At 46.4% G+C, this 19,238-nt stretch overlaps 1 protein-coding gene across 8 annotated transcripts in view; it reads left to right on the forward strand.

Annotated features, from left to right (window-relative positions):
* Positions 1 to 19,238, forward strand: part of map7b (microtubule-associated protein 7b) — a 284,290-nt gene that overhangs the window by 217,709 nt on the left and 47,343 nt on the right. For all 8 annotated transcript variants that reach the window (XR_011940761.1, XM_072499672.1, XM_072499677.1 and 5 more), the window contains 4 exons: positions 5,188 to 5,324; positions 5,578 to 5,843; positions 11,012 to 11,171; positions 12,798 to 12,981. Coding sequence is in view for 7 of the 8 variants with exons in the window: in XM_072499672.1 (XP_072355773.1) it covers positions 5,188 to 5,324; positions 5,578 to 5,843; positions 11,012 to 11,171; positions 12,798 to 12,981 (747 nt within the window). In the remaining variant the exon portion in view is untranslated. The remainder of the gene's footprint in view (positions 1 to 5,187; positions 5,325 to 5,577; positions 5,844 to 11,011; positions 11,172 to 12,797; positions 12,982 to 19,238) is intronic.

The raw sequence follows: 19,238 nt of genomic DNA on the forward strand, positions 1-19,238 counted from the left end.
TTTTTAAATTGAACAAAGCTAAAGATTTATTTACACTACTTTATTGGATTTGACACTTACTCCTAGATAATAAACAGGTGATAATAAACATACAATCTACACTCATCCACTACTAATTACTACACCAATACAATAATTAAGATCTGCTCTCACTCACACTATCTTTCCTACAGACTGTCTTCTAGCTTTCTCCTCAACCTCTCAGCCCACAAGGCTTAGCATCAGTGCCTTATATAGTTCTACATCTAGCTCCCTTCAGTGGTTGATTTGGACATAACATTAACCCTTACAGTTCTGTACATTTATCATAATGTCACAGGATGTGGATGGTATAGACAGGCTGCATGTATTGCTGATCAGTGCTTGTTCTGGAAACATGGAAGAGAAAAAGAAGACTCTAAGATGACCCCAGTCTGAGAGCCCCTGTGCTATAGCTTTATAAATCACTGGTTAGGCTTCAGTATTGTGGACAAATCTGGGCCCCACACTTCAGAAAAGATGTAAAGATCTTAGAAAAGGCGCAGAGAAAGTTTTCCAGAATGTTCCTATGGATGAGGGACTTCTGTTCTGAAGAGAGTTGGAAACGTTGGGACTGTTCTTAGAACAGAGAAGGCTAAGAAGTGACTCATTAGAACTTTACAAGTTGATGGGAGATTTTGATAGAGAAAAACTATTCCGTCTGGCAGGTGGGTTAATAATGCATATCAGAGAATTAAAATAATTGGCAAAAGCTGTAGGAATAGGCAAGGAGAAAACTTTTAACTCAGGTTATTGGGATCTGAAATTCTCTGCTTGAAAAGCTGGTGAAAACTGGTTTAATTAATTTTTAAAAGGCCTGGGACAGTCGGTGAGGATTAGAAACTTGAGGGTTACAAACAAAAAGTACAGGTGTGGAACTGAACATGACTACTCTTTGAAAAAGACAGTGCAGAAATGATAGGCCTAATAGCCTTTATCTTTGCTGTAAGATTCTTGTGATTCTAGATTAATTCCTTCATGATAGTGAAGGAATATCAGTGAGACAGAGGTTTAAGAAAGAAGTTAGAAGTATGGAAGGAATGCAGGTAACCATTATCACTGGATGGATAATAAACTATGTGTGAAACCAGTAAATTAGACAATTTAGCTCCTGGCGCAGTCTCGTCAGACATGTCTAGGCAAGGCCTGGCATTTGACCTGTTTCCATGTCTGTTCCCCACTATATAAAAAACTATTACTTTGTCAGCAAGAAGGGATATTGATTGGTTTCACACTGTGTACCAATAAATTACATTGAAGATACAATTAAACGCACTTCTGGAAAGAAGGGATTGAGGGATACAATTAGAAGCCAGCCATGTGGTGATGTGCATCAATGTAAATACATGTAGGCGAGCTAGACACTAGAGGGAGCACGTGCGCATGCGTGATTGCGAAAAAGACCCCAAGTAAAGGGACCGCGATCTGTGCATGCGCAATCGCTTCCTACGCGCTACGTCACATGCGTCATGACATCAGAGGCCCCGGCCCACATCCATTTAAAGGGGAAACTTCCCAAATCAAAGAAAAAAATCTTTTAAAGCCGTAAAACAACCTTCCTTCACCTGGATTGACAGCACAATGCCTCAAATTGAACCAGGGAATGAAATTAACCTCCGAAGAACCCTGCAACAAGCAGTTACCTATGCCCAAACCGATGATTCCGACCTTGAATACTTCGATACCGACCTTTACATTTTCTCTGGACCTCACGAGCCCAATGCCAGCTCCGATGCAAACAGCGATGATATGGTCCTAGAAGACAACGACTCAGACGAACCTTTCACCTTGGGAGGCTACCCCAGTACCAAATCCGATCCGCAACTAGACGTGTTGCACATTGGCGATCCCCGAACTGAATCCGACGCAGACGCGGGTTCGTTCTTCGGATTTGAGGATCTTCAGTCCAGCATTTACGACATCCTGACTCATGAGTGCAGGATTATGCTGCGGCCTGACGCCAAGAGACAGAGAGCGGTACAAGCCCACAGACAGCGGCCTGCTGCCCCACAGAGCGTGGTCCACGCACCGCTCCGGGTTCCCGACTCTATGAAAGAAGACACTCGAGACTCCACACCGCAGTCCTTGCACACATAAGACGTGACTCAGTGTCACAAGCCTCCACGGCGAGCTCGTGGACAGCCTCCATGATAGAAGCAACGCAAGACTCCGACGCGCAGTCCTTGCAGGAACAAGACCATGAGGGTCTAGCAACCTCCTCTGACCAACTAGCGGCAGACGATGCAAGTTTGCCATGCTCAAGTAAACAGCAAGAAGACTATGACAGTCTACCACGCTCCAGTGCACAGTAGGATGACCATGCCGGTCTATCATGCTACAGTGAAGAACAAAGCGACGATGACAGTCCAAGCCCAAATGCAGGACAACAGCAAGACCATGACAGTCCACCCACATTGTTTGCACCACCAGATGAAGACTCTGACAATTTACCCAACCCAAGTGAACAACAAGCAGCTACTGAGGCTCTACCCACGGTATGTGAGACGAGTGATGACAGCATCCCACTTCCCATGCAAGATGTGCAAAGTGACAGACCTCAGCTAGTGTGTACAGAGGCACTCGGCGATCACTATGAGACCACTGGTGACTCCGGTGACACCATGATACTTCCACCCTCATTCGCTCGAACCTCTCCACAAGTCAATGCATTCCTGCATGTCCCGACTCCAGACGGGCAGCTTCAAGAAATCTCAGCTGACGCCAGTGAACCTGCTAAGACTGGACGAGGGGCATCAACAAACCAACACTGACTCAGTTACAACAGACCAGACTCCAGATGGGGAGCAACCAAACGCCGACTCTGATTTACGTAAGCCGGACTTTACTCCAGACAGGGAGTGCCGCAACCTCAGTGATGGCACGCTCAGGGTGACAGCAGATGCCACACTGGGTCAGTAATAACAAGCAGCGGCTACAGTCCAAGAGGAATACACCAATATTCACCACAGCTATATCCACACATTTTTTCCACAACAGCAGTGCAGCCAATGACAGCTCATGCTGGACAAACCCAGTATTCAGGCATGCAGCAGCCAGGAGTCTATGCAGCATATTCTCAAACAGGCCAGCACTACGGATTGCCCACTAATGGAATCACGACCGAAGGAGGACTACCGCAAGCACAATCTGCACTACAGACTGGATGCCTTAGTTACAGCCCAGGATTTGCTGCAACCCAGCCTGGCCAGATGGCATATTCCTATCAGATGCAAGGTTCTAGTTTCACACCATCACCAGGTATTTATGTGAGCAGCAATTCTGTTTCCAATTCGACAAGCTTCAACCGTTCTCAGCAGGAGCACCCTTCCAGCACAGCATGTGGCCAGAACCAGTATGTACAGTCTTATCCAACTTCAACCTATGGCTCATCCATGACCTCGAATGATACTGTTGATGGTACCTCTTCAACGTCAACACCTTATCAGCTACAAGATGCCATCCGACAGCACCATCACAAACATCAAAAAAAGAAAGGGACTCCAAATCATACAGCAAAGTGATTTGACCACTTCTTGGTTCCTGTGGTACCTCTTCAACGTCAACACCTTATCAGCTACAAGATGCCATCCGACAGCACCATCACAAACATCGAAAAAAGAAAGGGACTCCAAATCAGACAGCGAAGTGATTTGACCACTTCTTGGTTCCTGTGGCACAGAGACGTTGATGGCGTTCATAACCAAGAGAGTCATTTGACCATGATGATTGATGGTTTTTGGACTCACACGAATGATTTGGACTTATTGTTTGATCACTGTTCCCATGACTTGTATATACCTTACCTTATCTACCTGTTCTTTGTTCAATTTTCTCAAAGTGTGCAGATAATATGTAACATATAAAAAAGGGGGGATGTGATGATGTGCATCAATGTAAATGGATGCAGGCTAGCTAGACACTAGAGGGAGCACAAGAGACATCACACACACACACACACAGCCAATAGATCAAGTAGATAGGACACGACCAATAGACATTAACGATACACGAGGTGACACGACCACAGGGGGGCATTACACCAACCCATATATAAAGGACACCACACACATGATCTGCCTCTTTCCTGTGGAGACAGTCAGTGAGTACAGACACAGGGTTGATTCAATATTAGACCCACCACGTGGATTGCAGCAGCTGGTTAGTCAGTCTGGGTAGCTATAGTAGGATTAGCAGTAGTGTCGAACCCGAGAAATAGAAGTGTAAATAGTTTAATAAACGTGTTGAAGTTATCTCCACGTCTGAACCTTCCTTTGTCAAGTGAACCACAAGGAAGCAGCTTATGTTACACCTACAACATAACAAATCAAGCCATGGGTTGTTGATTGTGATCTGTCAATAATGGAAAGTCCAGCTAATACATTTTTGCACTATGAAATATATTTTTGTAAATCAATTGGGGCTGGATTTGAAACTAACAAAACACCTGTTAATTCATTCTGCCACTCGGATGCACAACCTTTTTTTTTTTACTTACCTATGGTTAGTGCAGTGCCTGAATTCAATGAGGATTTTGAAATTCAAGATTTAATGATTATCAAGTGTAGTATAGTCAAGAGAATGGACTAAATATGTCTAAAGTGTAAGGCCATTTCATAAGATATCTGCGATCCAATAGTCTTTAAAGACAAAGGTAGTGAAGATTTGTTGATCATCATGAGCTGAATCTATACAGTGAATGTCTGGTTTTACAGACTTAAATCCTTTATTCTTTCATGAGATGTGGCTGTCGCTGGCAAGGCCACAGTTGTTGTCCATCATTAATTGCCTGCAACAGAGTGGCTTGCTAGGCCATTTCAGAGGGTAGTTAGGAGTCAACCACATTACTGTGGCTCAATGGCTACATGTAAGCGAGACCAGTTAAGGATGGCAGATGTCCTTCCCGAAAGGTGTGATTAGATGGGTTTTCACAACAGTTGATAGTTTCATGGTCACCTTTCCTGAGACTAATTATCAATTCCAGATTTTGAATTTAAATTCCACCTGCTTTTATGGTGGGATTTGGACTATTGTCCCCAGATCATTCGCCTGGGCCTCTGGATTACTGGTTCAGTGACATTACCACTACGCCACTGGCTCCTTTGACTTTTGAACATTATTGGGCTGGTGCTAACAAAATTGTTTTATTTTAATGGTTTTGACTTGTGCTAGGCTGACAAAAAAGAAAAAGAGAAAGAAAATGAAAGGGAGAAGAATGCACTCATGGCTTTCACTGCAGGTGGAGCAGTAAAAAAGTCAAATTCTCCTTTGAATGTGAAAAATAAGTCACCAGTATCACCCACAGTCCGGTAAGAGACACTGCACAGATATCTTATTCTATCAATGTTATTGCACAGAATTGTAAAATTCTGGAATTTTCATCATCGTGAAAATGTCAGCAAATAAGTGGTTAAAGTAATGTATTTATGTAGTTTAAAATAAAATACGTGGGGACCTATAAAGGAAGCAGAAACATCAATTTTAATTGTGTTTGGATTTTTCTCGGAAGTGACTTCCCCTTGTTTTTACTCTATTGTACACTGTTAATTATCTTTTAAATAGATCATCAACAAAAACATCAACTTTTGTAGTCAATGCAAAACTGTTCAGTTCACCTCCTGACTCAGTAAAGGGTTCATTAACCCAGCGCCCACCTTCTCCTGGAAATGTTCGTCCAGTCAAAACTTCTGAGAATGAGAAAAAGGATGAAGAGAAAGAAAGATTACTAACTGAAGACAATACTGATGAGCAGCTTCCTGTCTCGCCTCCAACACTAGTTAAGCAGCCACTGCCTGCTGAAGAGTCTGCTACAAAACCAGAGTATAAAGGTAGGGATACTGAGAAGCAACTATCCAAAATGCTGAATAATAATTTTTATTAACATCACAAGTAGACTTACATTAACACTGCAATAAAGTTACTGTGAAAAGCCCATATTTTTCACACTCCGACACCTGTTTGGGTACACCGAGGGAGAATTCACCAATTCACCTAATAAGCACGTCTTTCAGGACTTGTGGGAGGAAATCGCTTAAATAACTGCACTGTCATAATGTGCATTGAAGTATATCAATACAAATGCTGATTGATTCTATTATTCACCTTTTTGACGGACCATTGCAATTTTGGAAGGAGGTTGTTCAGCCCATTGTGTCTGCAACAGTTGACAAGAAACCATTCAGCCGAGTCCCACTTTCCAGCTCTTGCTCTGTTGGCTTATAGGTCACTGCATTTTAAAAAATTTGTTCATGGGATGTGGACGTCGCTGGCTGAGCCAGCATTTATTACCCATTCCCGAGGCATTTAAGAGTCAACCACATTGCTGTGGGTCTGGAGTCACATGTAGGCCAGATCAGGTAAGGAGTACCGATTTCCTTCCCTAAAAGACATTAGTGAATCAGATGGGTTTTTACAATTGACAATTGAAGTGCATATCCAAGTACTTTTTAATGTGGTGCTTTTTCAGGTAGTGAGTTCTGGATTCCCATCACCCTCTGGATGAAAACATATCTCCCAAATTCTGCCCTAAAATCGTACCTCTTATCCTCAATCTGTGCCCCAGTTATGGATCCCTCAACTAAGAGGAATAGAGCCCTCCTATCCACTAGTTTTTGAATTTAGGTGGTGCATTATAGTGAGGTAACTAATATACAGAGACGTAACAACTTGTTTTTATATGGCACCGTTAACATAAAATGTTCTAAGACACATTGAGGGGAGGTGTTATAAAACAAAATACGATTGAGCCACAGCAGCTCACCAAGTTTCCTTTGACAGCACCTTCCAACCTGTGGCCTCTATCACATAGAAGGACAGGGGCAACAGATGTATGGGAGCACCACCACCTGCAGGTTTCCCTCCAAGCCAAATACCATCCTGACTTGTAACTATATCACTATATTGGGCAGGCCTTGGCGTAGTGATATTGTCTCTGGATTAGTAAACCAGAAACCCAGGGTATTTCTCTGGGGACCAGGATTCAAATCCCACCACGGCAGATGGTGGAATTTGAATTCAATAATAATCTGGAATTAAAAGTTTAGTGATGACCACAAAACCATTGCCGATTGTGGTAAAAACCCATCTGGTTCACTAATGTCCTTTAGGAAAGGAAATCTGTTGCCCTTGCCTGGTCTGGCCTACATGTGACTCCAGACCCAATGTGGTTGACTCTTAACTGTCCTCTCAAGGGCAATTAGGGATGGGAAGTAAATGCTGGCCCTGCCAGCGACGCCCATGACCCATGAACGAATAAAATTTTTAAAAATCATTTCTTCACTGTCGCAGGATCAAAATCCTGGAATTTCCTTCCAACAATACAAAGACTGGGGGACACAGATTTAAGATCTTGAGCAAGAGATGCTGGTGCCCTATGGAAGTCTTGACGCACATATCTGTGCAGGAATTGCCCAGGAAGTTTCAACTTCCAATGGGTAATTTCCCTGCTCCCGGGTACCCGCCACGAATACCTCTTTCTCTGAGCTAAATTAGGAAACTTTGGTCAGTTCTACAGTATTTAATCTGGATAGTTGCCAAAGGGGTGGCACAGTAGTTAGCACTGCTGCCTCACAGTGCCTGGGACCCGGGTTCGATTCCGACCTCGGGTGACTTTGTGGAGTTTGCATATTCTCCTCGTATCTGCGTAGGTTTCCTCTAGGTGCTCCGGTTTCCTCCCGCAGTCCAAAGATGTGCTGGTTCGGTGGATTGGCCATGCTAAATTTCCTCTAAGTGTCCAAAAGGTTTGCTGGGGTTACAGGGATAGAGCCGTGGATTGGGCTTAGGTAGGTTGGTCTTTCGCAGGATCAGTGCAGACTTAATGAGCCGAATGGCCTCCTGTGCTGTAGGGATTCTATGAAATGTTGGACAAGGTTCAAACCTAGTCTAACTCCTGGGTAACTCCAGAACTTCCAAACTATCCCTCACCCACCTCTACCCAGTCACTCATTCATCATTCACTAATTCAACCACTTTCAAAAGCAATGTTGTTAACTCTTACATGCCCTAAAAATGGCCTAACAAGCCACTCCGTGTAAGGGCAATAGGGGTGGGCAATAATTACTGGCCCAGCCTGTAACACCGGCGTCTCATGAATGAATTTTTAAAAAACTAGACACTTGAACTTAAGGCTGGTACTGTAAAAATAAGGCATGTCATGTCTTCTTTTGACCCTGCTCTGCTTCGGAGTTCCCCAATGGATGCTGTGCTCCACATTTCTGGAAAAGCCAGCGATGGTTGCTGTCCCTCAGAAACCTTTGGTGATTACTGCACTCATTCCATGCACCTAATGATTCATCATCATTCCAATGACATTCTAGTAAACATAATAGGATGAAATGTTTTTAGTACTTCTGGTGCAGCGATAAGTGAATATATGAATTAGGAGCAGGAGTAGGCCACTTGGCCCCTCGAGCCTGCACTTCAATTCAATAAGGTCACGGCCGATCTGATTATAACCTCAGCTCATCATTCCCACCTACCCCGATAACTTTTTATCCTCTTACTTATCTAGAATCTAGCTCTGCCTTAAAGATATTTAGAGATTCTGGTTCCACTACCTTTTGAGGAAGAGTTTCAAAGACTCACAACACTCAAAGAAATTCTCCTCATGTCTGTCTTAAATGGCCAATCCTTTATTTTCAAATAGTAACTCCGAGTTCTAGATTCTGCCACAAGAGGAAACATCCTCTCCACATCCAAACTGCCAAGACCCCTAAGGGTGGATTTCAATCAAGTTGACTCTTATCGGACCTTTCCTCATAAGACAACCTTCGCATTCCAGGTATTAATCTGAACTGCTTCCAATGTTTTTACATCCTTAAATATGGAGACCAGTACTCCAGATGTGGTCTCACCAATGCACTGTCTAAGTGAAGCATTACCCCTCCTACATATACACATATACACGACTGAAGAATACATCAGGAATTCAGTGGAAATTTCACTTCACTTCACTCTTCGCTCTGCAGACAAATTGTTGATGTGTTTAGGAAATTGACTGAATGGCAGACGATGGAGAGTAAGAATAATAGGCAGGTACTCGAATTGATAGGATGGTGACCAGTAGTGTATGGCGAGGATATGTTGGGGCATTGTCTATTCACCATGCTAAGACTTGCATGATGGGATAGAAAGCCATATCCATCCAAGTTTGCTGATGGCACCAAGATAAACGACATTGTCAGCTGTGCAGATGGAAACATTGGGCGGAATCTTACCAGAATTTGGCAAAGTGTCAGGTTCAGGTGAAAACTTGCGTGTAACTCTCTAATTGCACAGATCAATTTTCTCACGGAATCTAGTGGGGCGGGGCATCATAGAGCCAGGAACAGGCTCCGTAAAGATTGGGACGCCATCTTTAAAGGGCGTCCCAATCAACACTGCAGCTTAACAGCCACCATAAGGAGGTATCACAAAGATTCATTGCTGGCATTTCTTCCCCCTGTCCCCTGACAATCACACATCAGCACCCCTTCTCTTCCCACCCCACCGTTCCCCCCATGTGTTTTACACAAGGCCCACCCCTGGCACTGCCGGGCCCCTCCATCCCCAGTTGGATCCTCTCAACTTTGACTGCCTCACGCCTGGCCAACTTCTTGTAAACCTAGTGAGCAGAGATAATTTGGCAGGGCTGCTAATAAAATGGAAATGTACCCTCTGTCAGCATTTGTGACGTCGCCGGTGGTGGTGGGAGGGCAAAGCAATTTCTCCAGTGACCTGATTCTCGTGAGATTTTCCATCCTTGTTGCCAATTGCGGACAGCGAGTGCAGGCTCAAGATCGTGGCTATAATCTACCAATATCTTTGCAATTTTAAGTAGAAAAAAGGCATATGAATTTTAATACAGCATCGGCATATGTAAGCCACTTAACCCAAATGGTGAAAAGCTGAAATAATGGAGGTCCAAACAGACTTTGGGGTCCAGGGGAGGCGGTGGCGTAATGGTATCATGACTGGACTAGTAATCCAATGGTCTAGGGACCTTGGTTTGAATCCCACCATGGCAGATGGTGAAATTTTAATTCAATAAAAATCTGAAATTAAAAGTCTAATGATGACCATGCAACCATTATTGATTGTCTTAAAAAAAGCTCTGGTTCACTAATGTCTTTTAGGGAAGGAAATCTGATGCCCTTATCTGGTCAGGCCTACATGTGATCCAGACCCACAGCAATGTGGTTGACTCTTAAAATGCCCTCGGTAAAGGGCAGTTAGTGATGGACAATAAATGCAGGCCCAGTCATCAATGCCCACATCCCATGAATGGCTAAAAAAAACATGAATCATTAAAATGACCAGTGTCATGAACTAGTACAGAAAATAATCAACGGCTAATGGAATGCTTCCCTTTATATTTCGAGAAATAGAGTTCAAGGGTGTACAAATTATGTTTCAGCTGTACAATGCCCTGGTTAGATCACAACTGACATACTCTGAACTGCTCTGGTCACCAAGCCTTCGGAATGAAATACTGGTCTTGCAGGCAGTACAGTAATTTACCAAAATTATATCTGGACTTCCACGGATTAAATTACAAGGAGCGGGTGCACAAACTGGGAATATAATTCCTAGAATTCAGAAAGTTATCAGGTGATTTGACTGATATTTTCAAGTGATAAAGGAGAGCAGATGGAGTAGATAGAGGCACTCTATCCACTAGTTGGGGATTCTAAGACGAGGGGAAATAGTCTAAAAATTAAAGGCAGACCAAAAGATAAACCAGTTCCAAACTATAATGCTATGTCAAATGTTAAATTTATATCTGAGATTAATATATTTTTGTTTGACCAGAGATATTAAGGAATATGGGTAAATGTTGTTCGGTCGCAGATCAGCAATGATCTCATTGATGGTGGAGGTGCAAATGGGGCTAAATGTGATACGCCTGTTCCTATAATTTTGAGGTGCATGAAACTCATGGGTGCACAAAACTATTTGTCCACAATTTACATTTAAATAGTATTTCTAAATTCCAATATTTATTCTTTCATATGCTAAGAAACTGTTCAGGCCATACTGTCTGCTACTCCTGGTAAAACCACAGCAGGTACAACTGATCCAGCAGAAGCTACAAGACTTCTGGCTGAGAAACGACGCATAGCACGGGAACAGAGGGATCGGGAGGAAGAAGAGAAAAAAGAACAAGAAGAGAGAGAAAGGTACTTAATTATTTTAATGTGGATTAGAGGTGTTGCGATCTTGAAATTTCAAGAACTCACTCTCAGAGCAATGCTGAGCCAGTTCATGACTTACTCATCGTAGTGAGTCAACTTTGGCAAACTAAAGGGCAGCACGTGGCATAATGGTTAGCACTACAGCCTCACGGCGCCGAGGTCCCAGGTTCGATCCCGGTTTGGGTCATTGTCCGTGAGGACATTCTCCCTGAGCATGCGTGGGTTTCGCCCCCATAACCCAAAAAATGTGCAGGTTAGGCGGAATGGCCATGCTAAATTGCCCCTTAATTGGAAAAATACTCTAAATTTTTGAAAAACTTTGGCAAACTGTCTGGTGAATCTTCTGAATACACGTTTTTCTGGAAATGTTTGGTGTCAAAATAGATTCTACTATGACCGATGCTAATAATATCAGTAATTTACGAGCTCTCCAGTGCCGGATTGGCGGGGTGGGATGTGGGGGTGGGGGGAGGGGCGCAAAGTTGGATGAGCTTTGAGGAGAATGGAGAGATCCTTCACTGTGTATTTTTATTAAAGTTTTATACTTGTACATGAGGACAGATGAGACGGTTACAATTTATATGTCGTTCCTTTTCAGCAACCCCCCCCCCCCCCCCTCATTTCTGTCTGCTCTCTGTGGTCCCAGAGAGTGATGAGACTGTGGAATTTGTTACCACAGGAAGTAGATGAGCCCAAAACATTGTATGTTTTCAAGAAGCAATTAGACATAGCACTTGGGGTGAAGGGGATCGAGGAATATGGGGGAAGATGGGATTAGGCTATTGAGTTGGATGATCAGTCATGGTCACAATGAATGGGGAGCAGGCTTGAAGGCCCCAATGGCCACCTGGTCCTATTTTCTATGTTTCTATGACTTGATGCATCCCTGAAATGTGTTCCTAGGGCACCAATAATTACTTTTGATTCCATAGCAGCATAGAATGGTTACAACACCAAAGGGAGACATTCATCACATTACGTCGGTGACTGTGCTGATCCCTTACAGGAACAATTCACGTAGTGCCACTCCACTGCCTTTTCCTCGCAGCCCTGCATGTTTTTTATTTTCAGATAATGACGCAATTCCCTTTCCAATGCCTGTATTGGAAAAAGATGAGCTTCAAAGCGTTGAAGATATTTTGTTTTGTAAAATACAGGCTTGGGGGGGGGGGGGTTGTGATTTGAATATTATAAAAAGATGACTAGATTAGATTCTTTTCAGATGCATTCGTTCTTTTAACGTTCATGTAAACATAAATCCTTAGCCAAAGGGGAATGTTAGATATTGGGAAATAGTCCTGTCTGGATGTGCCTGGTGTGATAAACCATATGGCCTTTTTCACTCTTTTTGTATGCACTATGCATGCCTGTTCTTTTGTTTTTATTGCCAGTATTTATTATTTTTTTAAAATTAAAAGACACAACAGATCGGTTAACATTTGTACGGTAAGAGTAGGGTACCAAGCTTTATTTGGGAATTGGTAATAATTAAAGCATCGTTCTTTGAAAATTATCCCTTTTTTGTTTAAAGGGAAGACCTATATCCAAAGTGGTGCACTTTTCTTTCACACATGTCTGAACCAAATGTTTATGGATCGTTGTTAAATTTAGGCAAATGAGAGAAGAAATGCTGAAACGAAAATCTGAAGAAAAAGCTCGCCGCGAGGAGGAAGCTCGGAGACTTGAAGAAGAAAGGAGACTTCAAGAAGAACAACAAAAACTTGAAGAGGAACATCAATTTCTGGAGGAAAAGGCTCAAAGAGAGAAATATGAAATAGAACGTTTGCAAAAGCAAGTAAGTATTCAGTTTGTTATTCTTAATATGACATAGTGTGTCCGAAGTCCACAAATTTTATAATTTTAATCATATTAACTTCTTGCAAAGAGAAGCAAGTGTAATTAATATTAATGTTGTGGCATCACAGGCAGCTCTGCTGTACAGGAGGGGAGAAAGAAAATGGAAAGAGCAGTAGTAATTGGGGATTTGTTCGTTCGGGGAACAGATGGGTGTTCCTGTGGCCATGGACGTGACTCAATGTTATGTTGCCTTCCTAGTGCCAGGGTCAAGGATGTCATGGAGCAGTTGCAGGATATTCTTCTGGTGGAGGGGCTGTTTAGCACAGGGCTAAATCGCTGGCTTTGAAAGCAGACCATGGCAGGCCAGCAGCACGGTTCAATTCCCATACCAGCCTCCCTGAACAGGCACCGGAATGTGGCGACTAGGGGCTTTCCACAGTAACTTCATTTGAAGCCTACTTGTGTCAATAAGCGATTTTCATTTTGGGCAGCACGGTAGCATTGTGGATAGCACAAATGCTTCACAGCTCCAGGGTCCCAGGTTCGATTCCGGCTTGGGTCACTGTCTGTGCGGAGTCTGCACATCCTCCCCGTGTGTGCGTGGGTTTCCTCCGGGTGCTCCGGTTTCCTCCCACAGTCCAAAGATGTGCAGGTTAGGTGGATTGGCCATGCTAAATTGCCCATAATGTCCAAAAATTGCCCTTAGTGTTGGGTGGGGTTACTGGGTTATGGGGTTAGGGTGGAGGTGTTGACCTTGGGTAGGGTGCTCTTTCCAAGAGCCGGTGCAGACTCGCTGGGCCGAATGGCCTCCTTCTGCACTGTAAATTCTATGTATCTATGAGGGTGATCAGCCAGACGTCGTTGGTAATAATGACTTGGGTAGGAAAAGCAATGAGGTCCTGAAAGCAGACTTCAGGGAGGTAGAAAGGAGATTGAAGAACGGGACCTCTAAAGCAGCAATCCAAGGATTACTCGCAGTCTCACTTGCAAGTGAGTACAGAAACAGGAGAATTGAGCGATTAAACATATGCTGGAAACTTGGTGTAGGAGGAGGGCATCAGATTTCTGAGGCATTGGGACCAGTTCTGGGTAAGGTGGGATCTGTACAAGCCAGACGATCTACACTTGAACAGAACCAGGATGAATATTCTTGTCGGGCGATTTGCTATTTCTGTATGGGGGGGTGGTGGGGGTTAAACTAGATTTTCAGGGGTGGGAACCTGAGGGCAAGTTCGGAGCAGGGAACGGGAGATGGAGAATTAGTGAGTGATTCTGAAAGAAGTAATACAAGTGTACAGCACAGAAATTTGGCAGTGTTCGAAAGTATATATGTAAATAAAAGGAGCATAATAAAGCCTATGAGCTGAAGGCACAGATAAATATATGGTAGCATGGTTTAATCACTTAAGGGAGGACACAAATGGCAGCTGAACATCGTTAGATATAGGGTTTTCAGGCAAGATAGGGAGGCGGATGAAAAAGTAGGGATATAACTGTATTGATTAAAGAATCAACAACTGTGAGGAGGGATGATTTATTAAATGAAGCATAAAATGAGGCCATATGGGTTGAGCTCAGAACTAAGAAGGGGGCAGCCACAGATTGAACTGTAGACCCACAAATAGTGGGAGTTAGAAGAGCAAATATGTAGACCAAATTCTGACTGCAAAAATAATAGGGCAATAATTAGTGGGAAGTCAGCTAACCCAATATCAACTGAGATACAAACAATGAGAGGGTGCACAATTCTTGAACTTCATTCAAGATAATCTTTTTAGCCAGCATGTAATAAACCTAACGAGAGTGGGTGAAATTCTAGATTTAGTCATGGCAAGTGGACAAAGTAGCAGTGAGAGACCATTTTTGAGATAGTGCCCATTATATAGTTTGATTTAACATCATTGTGGAAAAGACAAAGATAGAACATGAAGAGAAGTTCAAAACTGGGGGAAGACATAAGTTGTAAAAACTGAAAGATGAGCTGGCAAGAGTGGATTGGATACAACTATTAGAAGTAATAATTGTGGGGACTTCCGGTTGCGGCTATGCCTAGGTAGGTCGCACGTTCGGCAACTCCCGCCGGGAACGGATTTTTGGGCTCTCTAGAGGGGCCCCAACGGCAATTGTTCGAAGGCTTCCAGTGTGGGAAGGTGACAGCAAGGTCCCCCCGACATTATATGGATTGGACCAGGAGTGGAGCGGTGAAAAAAGTGATCTTGGGGCAGCGAAAAGTGCGAGGGTGGAAAAGCAAGATGGCGACGGATGGAGACCAGGCAGCATGGGCGCAGTGGTCGCAGGAGCAGCAGGAGTTTCTTAAACGCTGCTTTGAGGAGCTGAAGACAGAAATGCTGGCGCCAATGAAGGCGGCGATTGAGAAGCTTGTAGTGACCCACAAGGCCTAAGGGGCGGCGATCCGGGAGGTGCGGCAAAAAGCCTCAGAGAACGAGGATGAGATCTTGGGCCTGGCGGTGAAGGTGGAGGCGCACGAGGCGCTGCACACGAGGTGGGCGGAAAAATTCGAGGACCTGGAGAATAGGTCGAGGAGGAAGAATCTTCGGATTCTGGGTCTCCCTGAAGGAGTGGAGGGGCCCGATGCCGGGGCATATATGAGTACGATGCTCAATTCGCTGATGGGAGCGGGAGCGTTCCCGAGGCCCCTGGAGCTAGATGGGGCTCATCGGGTCCTGGCAAGGAGACCCAAAGCCAACGAGCCGCCAAGGGCTGTAGTGGTGCGGTTCCACCGCTTTATGGACAGAGAGTGTGTCCTCAGATGGGCCAAAAAAGAGCGGAGCAGCAGGTGGGAGAACACGGAGATCCGAATTTACCAGGACTGGAGTGCGGAGGTGGCTAAGAGGAGAGCTGGTTTCAATCGGGCTAAGGCGGTGCTCCATCGGAAGGGGGTGAAGTCCGGTATGCTGCAGCCAGCGTGATTGTGGGTCACGTTCCAAGATCGGCACCACTATTTTGAAACGCCCGTTGAGGCATGGAACTTTGTACAGACAGAAAAGTTGGACTCAAATTGAGGGTTTGTCGTGGTGGGATGTTTGCTGTGTTCACTGTGTTTATCATGTTTGGGGAATGTTCTTTTGGTTTGAGTGCTGGTGGGGATGGGTGAATGGATTTGATGTGGGAGAGTGTGGGCGTCGGTGTTGGAGGGGCAGGCCCCCACGGATGAAGAGGGGAAGTGGAGGCCCGGGGATGGGGAGTTGGGGTAAGGCCGCAAAAAGGAGCTGTGCCAGAGGGGGCGGGGCCAGCTCAGGAAAGCGCGGGCTTTTTCCCGCGTTAGGGAAGGACGGGGGTGGGGCCGGGGGGGAAGGGCGGTGTTGGAGAGGAGCGCACACTGACTGCCACGGGGAGGGGGGATTCTCACACTGGGGTGTCGATGGAATGGCGGGAGAGGACAGGGTCAGCAGGAGTCAGCTGACTTACGGGAGTGTTATGGGGGGAGCAAAATTGCTAGATGTGGATCTAGCGGAGGGGAGGGGGGAAACAGGGTTGCTGCTGCATTGGCCAAAGGGGAGCTGGAAGTAGGCGAGGTGGTCGGGGCGGGGGTCCGCCGCCTGGGGGACTGGAGGGTGTGGGAGGCGCGGGCACGTGGCTGGCCTAGAAAAGGAGATGGCTAGTCGGCAAGTGGGGGGGGGGGGGGGGGGGGGGTGCGAGTAGCCCCCCAATCCGGCTGATAACTTGGAATGTGAGGGGCCTGAACGGGCCGGTCAAGTGGGCCCGGGTGTTCGCGCACTTAAAGGGACTGAAGGCAGACGTGGTTATGCTCCAGGAGACACATTTGAAGGTGGCAGATCAGGTTAGGCTGAGAAAGGGATGGGTAGGACAGGTATTCCATTCAGGGCTGAATGCGAAGAACAGAGGGGTTGCAATACTGGTCGGGAAGCGGGTGTCGTTTGAGGCAATGAATATTGTAGTGGATAATGGAGGTCGATATGTGATGGTGAGTGGTAGATTGCAGGGGGTGCGGGTGGTACTGGTGAACGTATATGCCCTGAATTGGGATGATGTTGGATTTATGAAATGCATGCTGGGTCGGATTCCGGATCTGGAGGTCGGAAGCTTGATAATGGGGGGGGGACTTCAACACGGTGCTGGACCCAGCACTGGACCGCTATAGGTCGAGGACGGGTAAGAGGCCGGCTGCACCAAGGTGCTCAGGGGGTTTATGGACCAGATGGGGGGAGTGGACCCATGGAGGTTTGTCAGGCCGCTGGCCAGGGAATTTTCCTTCTTTTCCCACATCCATAGAGCCTACTCCCGGATAGATTTTTTCATTTTGAGTAGGGCGCTAATCCCGAAAGTGGAGGGAACGGAATATTCGGCCATTGCCACCTCGGACCACGCCCCACATTGGGTGGAGCTGGAGTTGGGGGACTAGAGGGACCAGCGCCCGCTGTGGCGCCTTGATGTGGGATTGTTGGCAGATGAGGAGGTGCGGGGATGCATTAAAAGATATTTGGAGGCCAACGACAAAGGGGAGGTGCAGATGGGGGTAGTCTGGGAGGCGCTGAAGGCGGTGGTCAGGGGAGAGCTAATCTCCATTAGGGCCCACAGGGAGAAGAGAGAGAGGAGGGAATGGGAGAGGTTGGTGGGGGAGATTTTAAGGGTGGACAGGAGGTATGCAGAGGCCCCCGAGGAGGGGCTACTCAGGGAGCAACAGAACCTCCAGGCGGAGTTCGACCTGTTGACCACAGGGAAAGCAGAGGCACAGTGGAGGAAAGCGCAGGGGGCGACGTATGAGTATGGGGAGAAGGCGAGTCGGATGCTCGCACACCAGCTTCGTAAGAGGGAGGCAGGAGGGAGATTGGTGGAGTTAAGGATAGAGGGGGGAATACGGTGCGGAGTGCGGTGAGAATAAACAAGGTATTTAGGGACTTCTATGGGGATCTGTACAGGTCTGAGCCCCCAGCGGGGGAGGAGAGGATGCGACGATTCTTAGATCAGCTGAGGTTCCCGAGGGTGGAGGAGGAGGAGGTGGTTGGTTTGGGGGCACCGATTGGGCTGGAGGAGCTAGTTAAAGGATTGGGGAGCATGCAGGCGGGGAAGGCCCCGGGGCCGGATGGGTTCCCGGTTGAATTCTGCAGGAAATACGTGGACCTGCTGGGCCCGTTGCTAGTGAGGACTTTCAATAAGGCGAGGGAGGGGGGGGACCTTGCCCCCGACAATGTCTAGGGCGCTGATTTCTTTGATTCTGAAGCGCGACAAAGATCCACTGCAATGTGGGATGTATAGATCGATCTCGCTCCTCAATGTTGACGCTAAGATGCTGGCGAAGGTGCTGGCTACGAGAATTGAGGACTGTGTCCCGGGGGTGATCCATGAGGACCAGACGGGATTTGTGAAGGGTAGGCAATTAAATACAAATGTGCGGAGGCTCCACAATGTGATTATGATGCCCCCGGTGGAGGGGGAAGTGAAGGTAGTGGCAGCTATGGACGCGGAGAAGGCCTTTGACCGGGTGGAGTGGGAGTATCTTTGGGAAGTGTTGCGGAGGTTTGGGTTCGGGGAGGGGTTCATCAGCTGGGTCAGGCTGCTATATAGAGCCCCGGTGGCAAGTGTGGCTACGAATCGGCGGAGGTCGGAGTACCTTCGGCTGTACCGGGGGACGAGACAGGGGTGCCCCTCCTCCCCCTTGTTGTTTGCACTGGCAATTGAGCCTCTGGCCATGGCACTAAGGTAGTCCAGGAAATGGAGGGGACTGGTCCGGGGGGGGAGAGGAACACCGGGTGTCGTTGTATGCTGACGACCTGTTGCTGTATGTGGCGGATCCTAAGGGAGTTTGGGGACTTTTCGGGGTATAAACTCAACGTGGGGAAGAGCGAGCTCTTTGTGGTGCATTCAGGGGACCAGGGAAGGGGGATAGACGAGCTACCGCTGAGGAGGGCGGAAAGGAGCTTTCGGTACCTAGGGAACCAAGTAGCTAGGAGTTGGGGGGGGCCCTGCACAAGCTCAATTTGACACGGTTGGTGGAGCAGATGGAGGAGGATTTTAAAAGATGGGATATGCTGCCACTCTCACTAGCGGGTAGGGTGCAGTCGGTCAAAATGACGGTCCTCCCGAGGTTTCTCTGTGTTCCAGTGCCTTCCCATTATGATCCCCAAGGCCTTTTTCAAACAGGTAAGTAGGAGCATCATGGGTTTTGTGTGGGCGAATAAGACCCCGAGGGTGAAGAGAGTGTTTCTGGAGCGTAGCAGGGACAGGGGGGGGCTGGCGCTGCTGAATTTGTGCGGCTATTATTGGGCAGCCAAT

This window comes from Scyliorhinus torazame, chromosome 4 (assembly GCF_047496885.1).
Source record: "Scyliorhinus torazame isolate Kashiwa2021f chromosome 4, sScyTor2.1, whole genome shotgun sequence".
Taxonomy (NCBI): domain Eukaryota; kingdom Metazoa; phylum Chordata; class Chondrichthyes; order Carcharhiniformes; family Scyliorhinidae; genus Scyliorhinus; species Scyliorhinus torazame.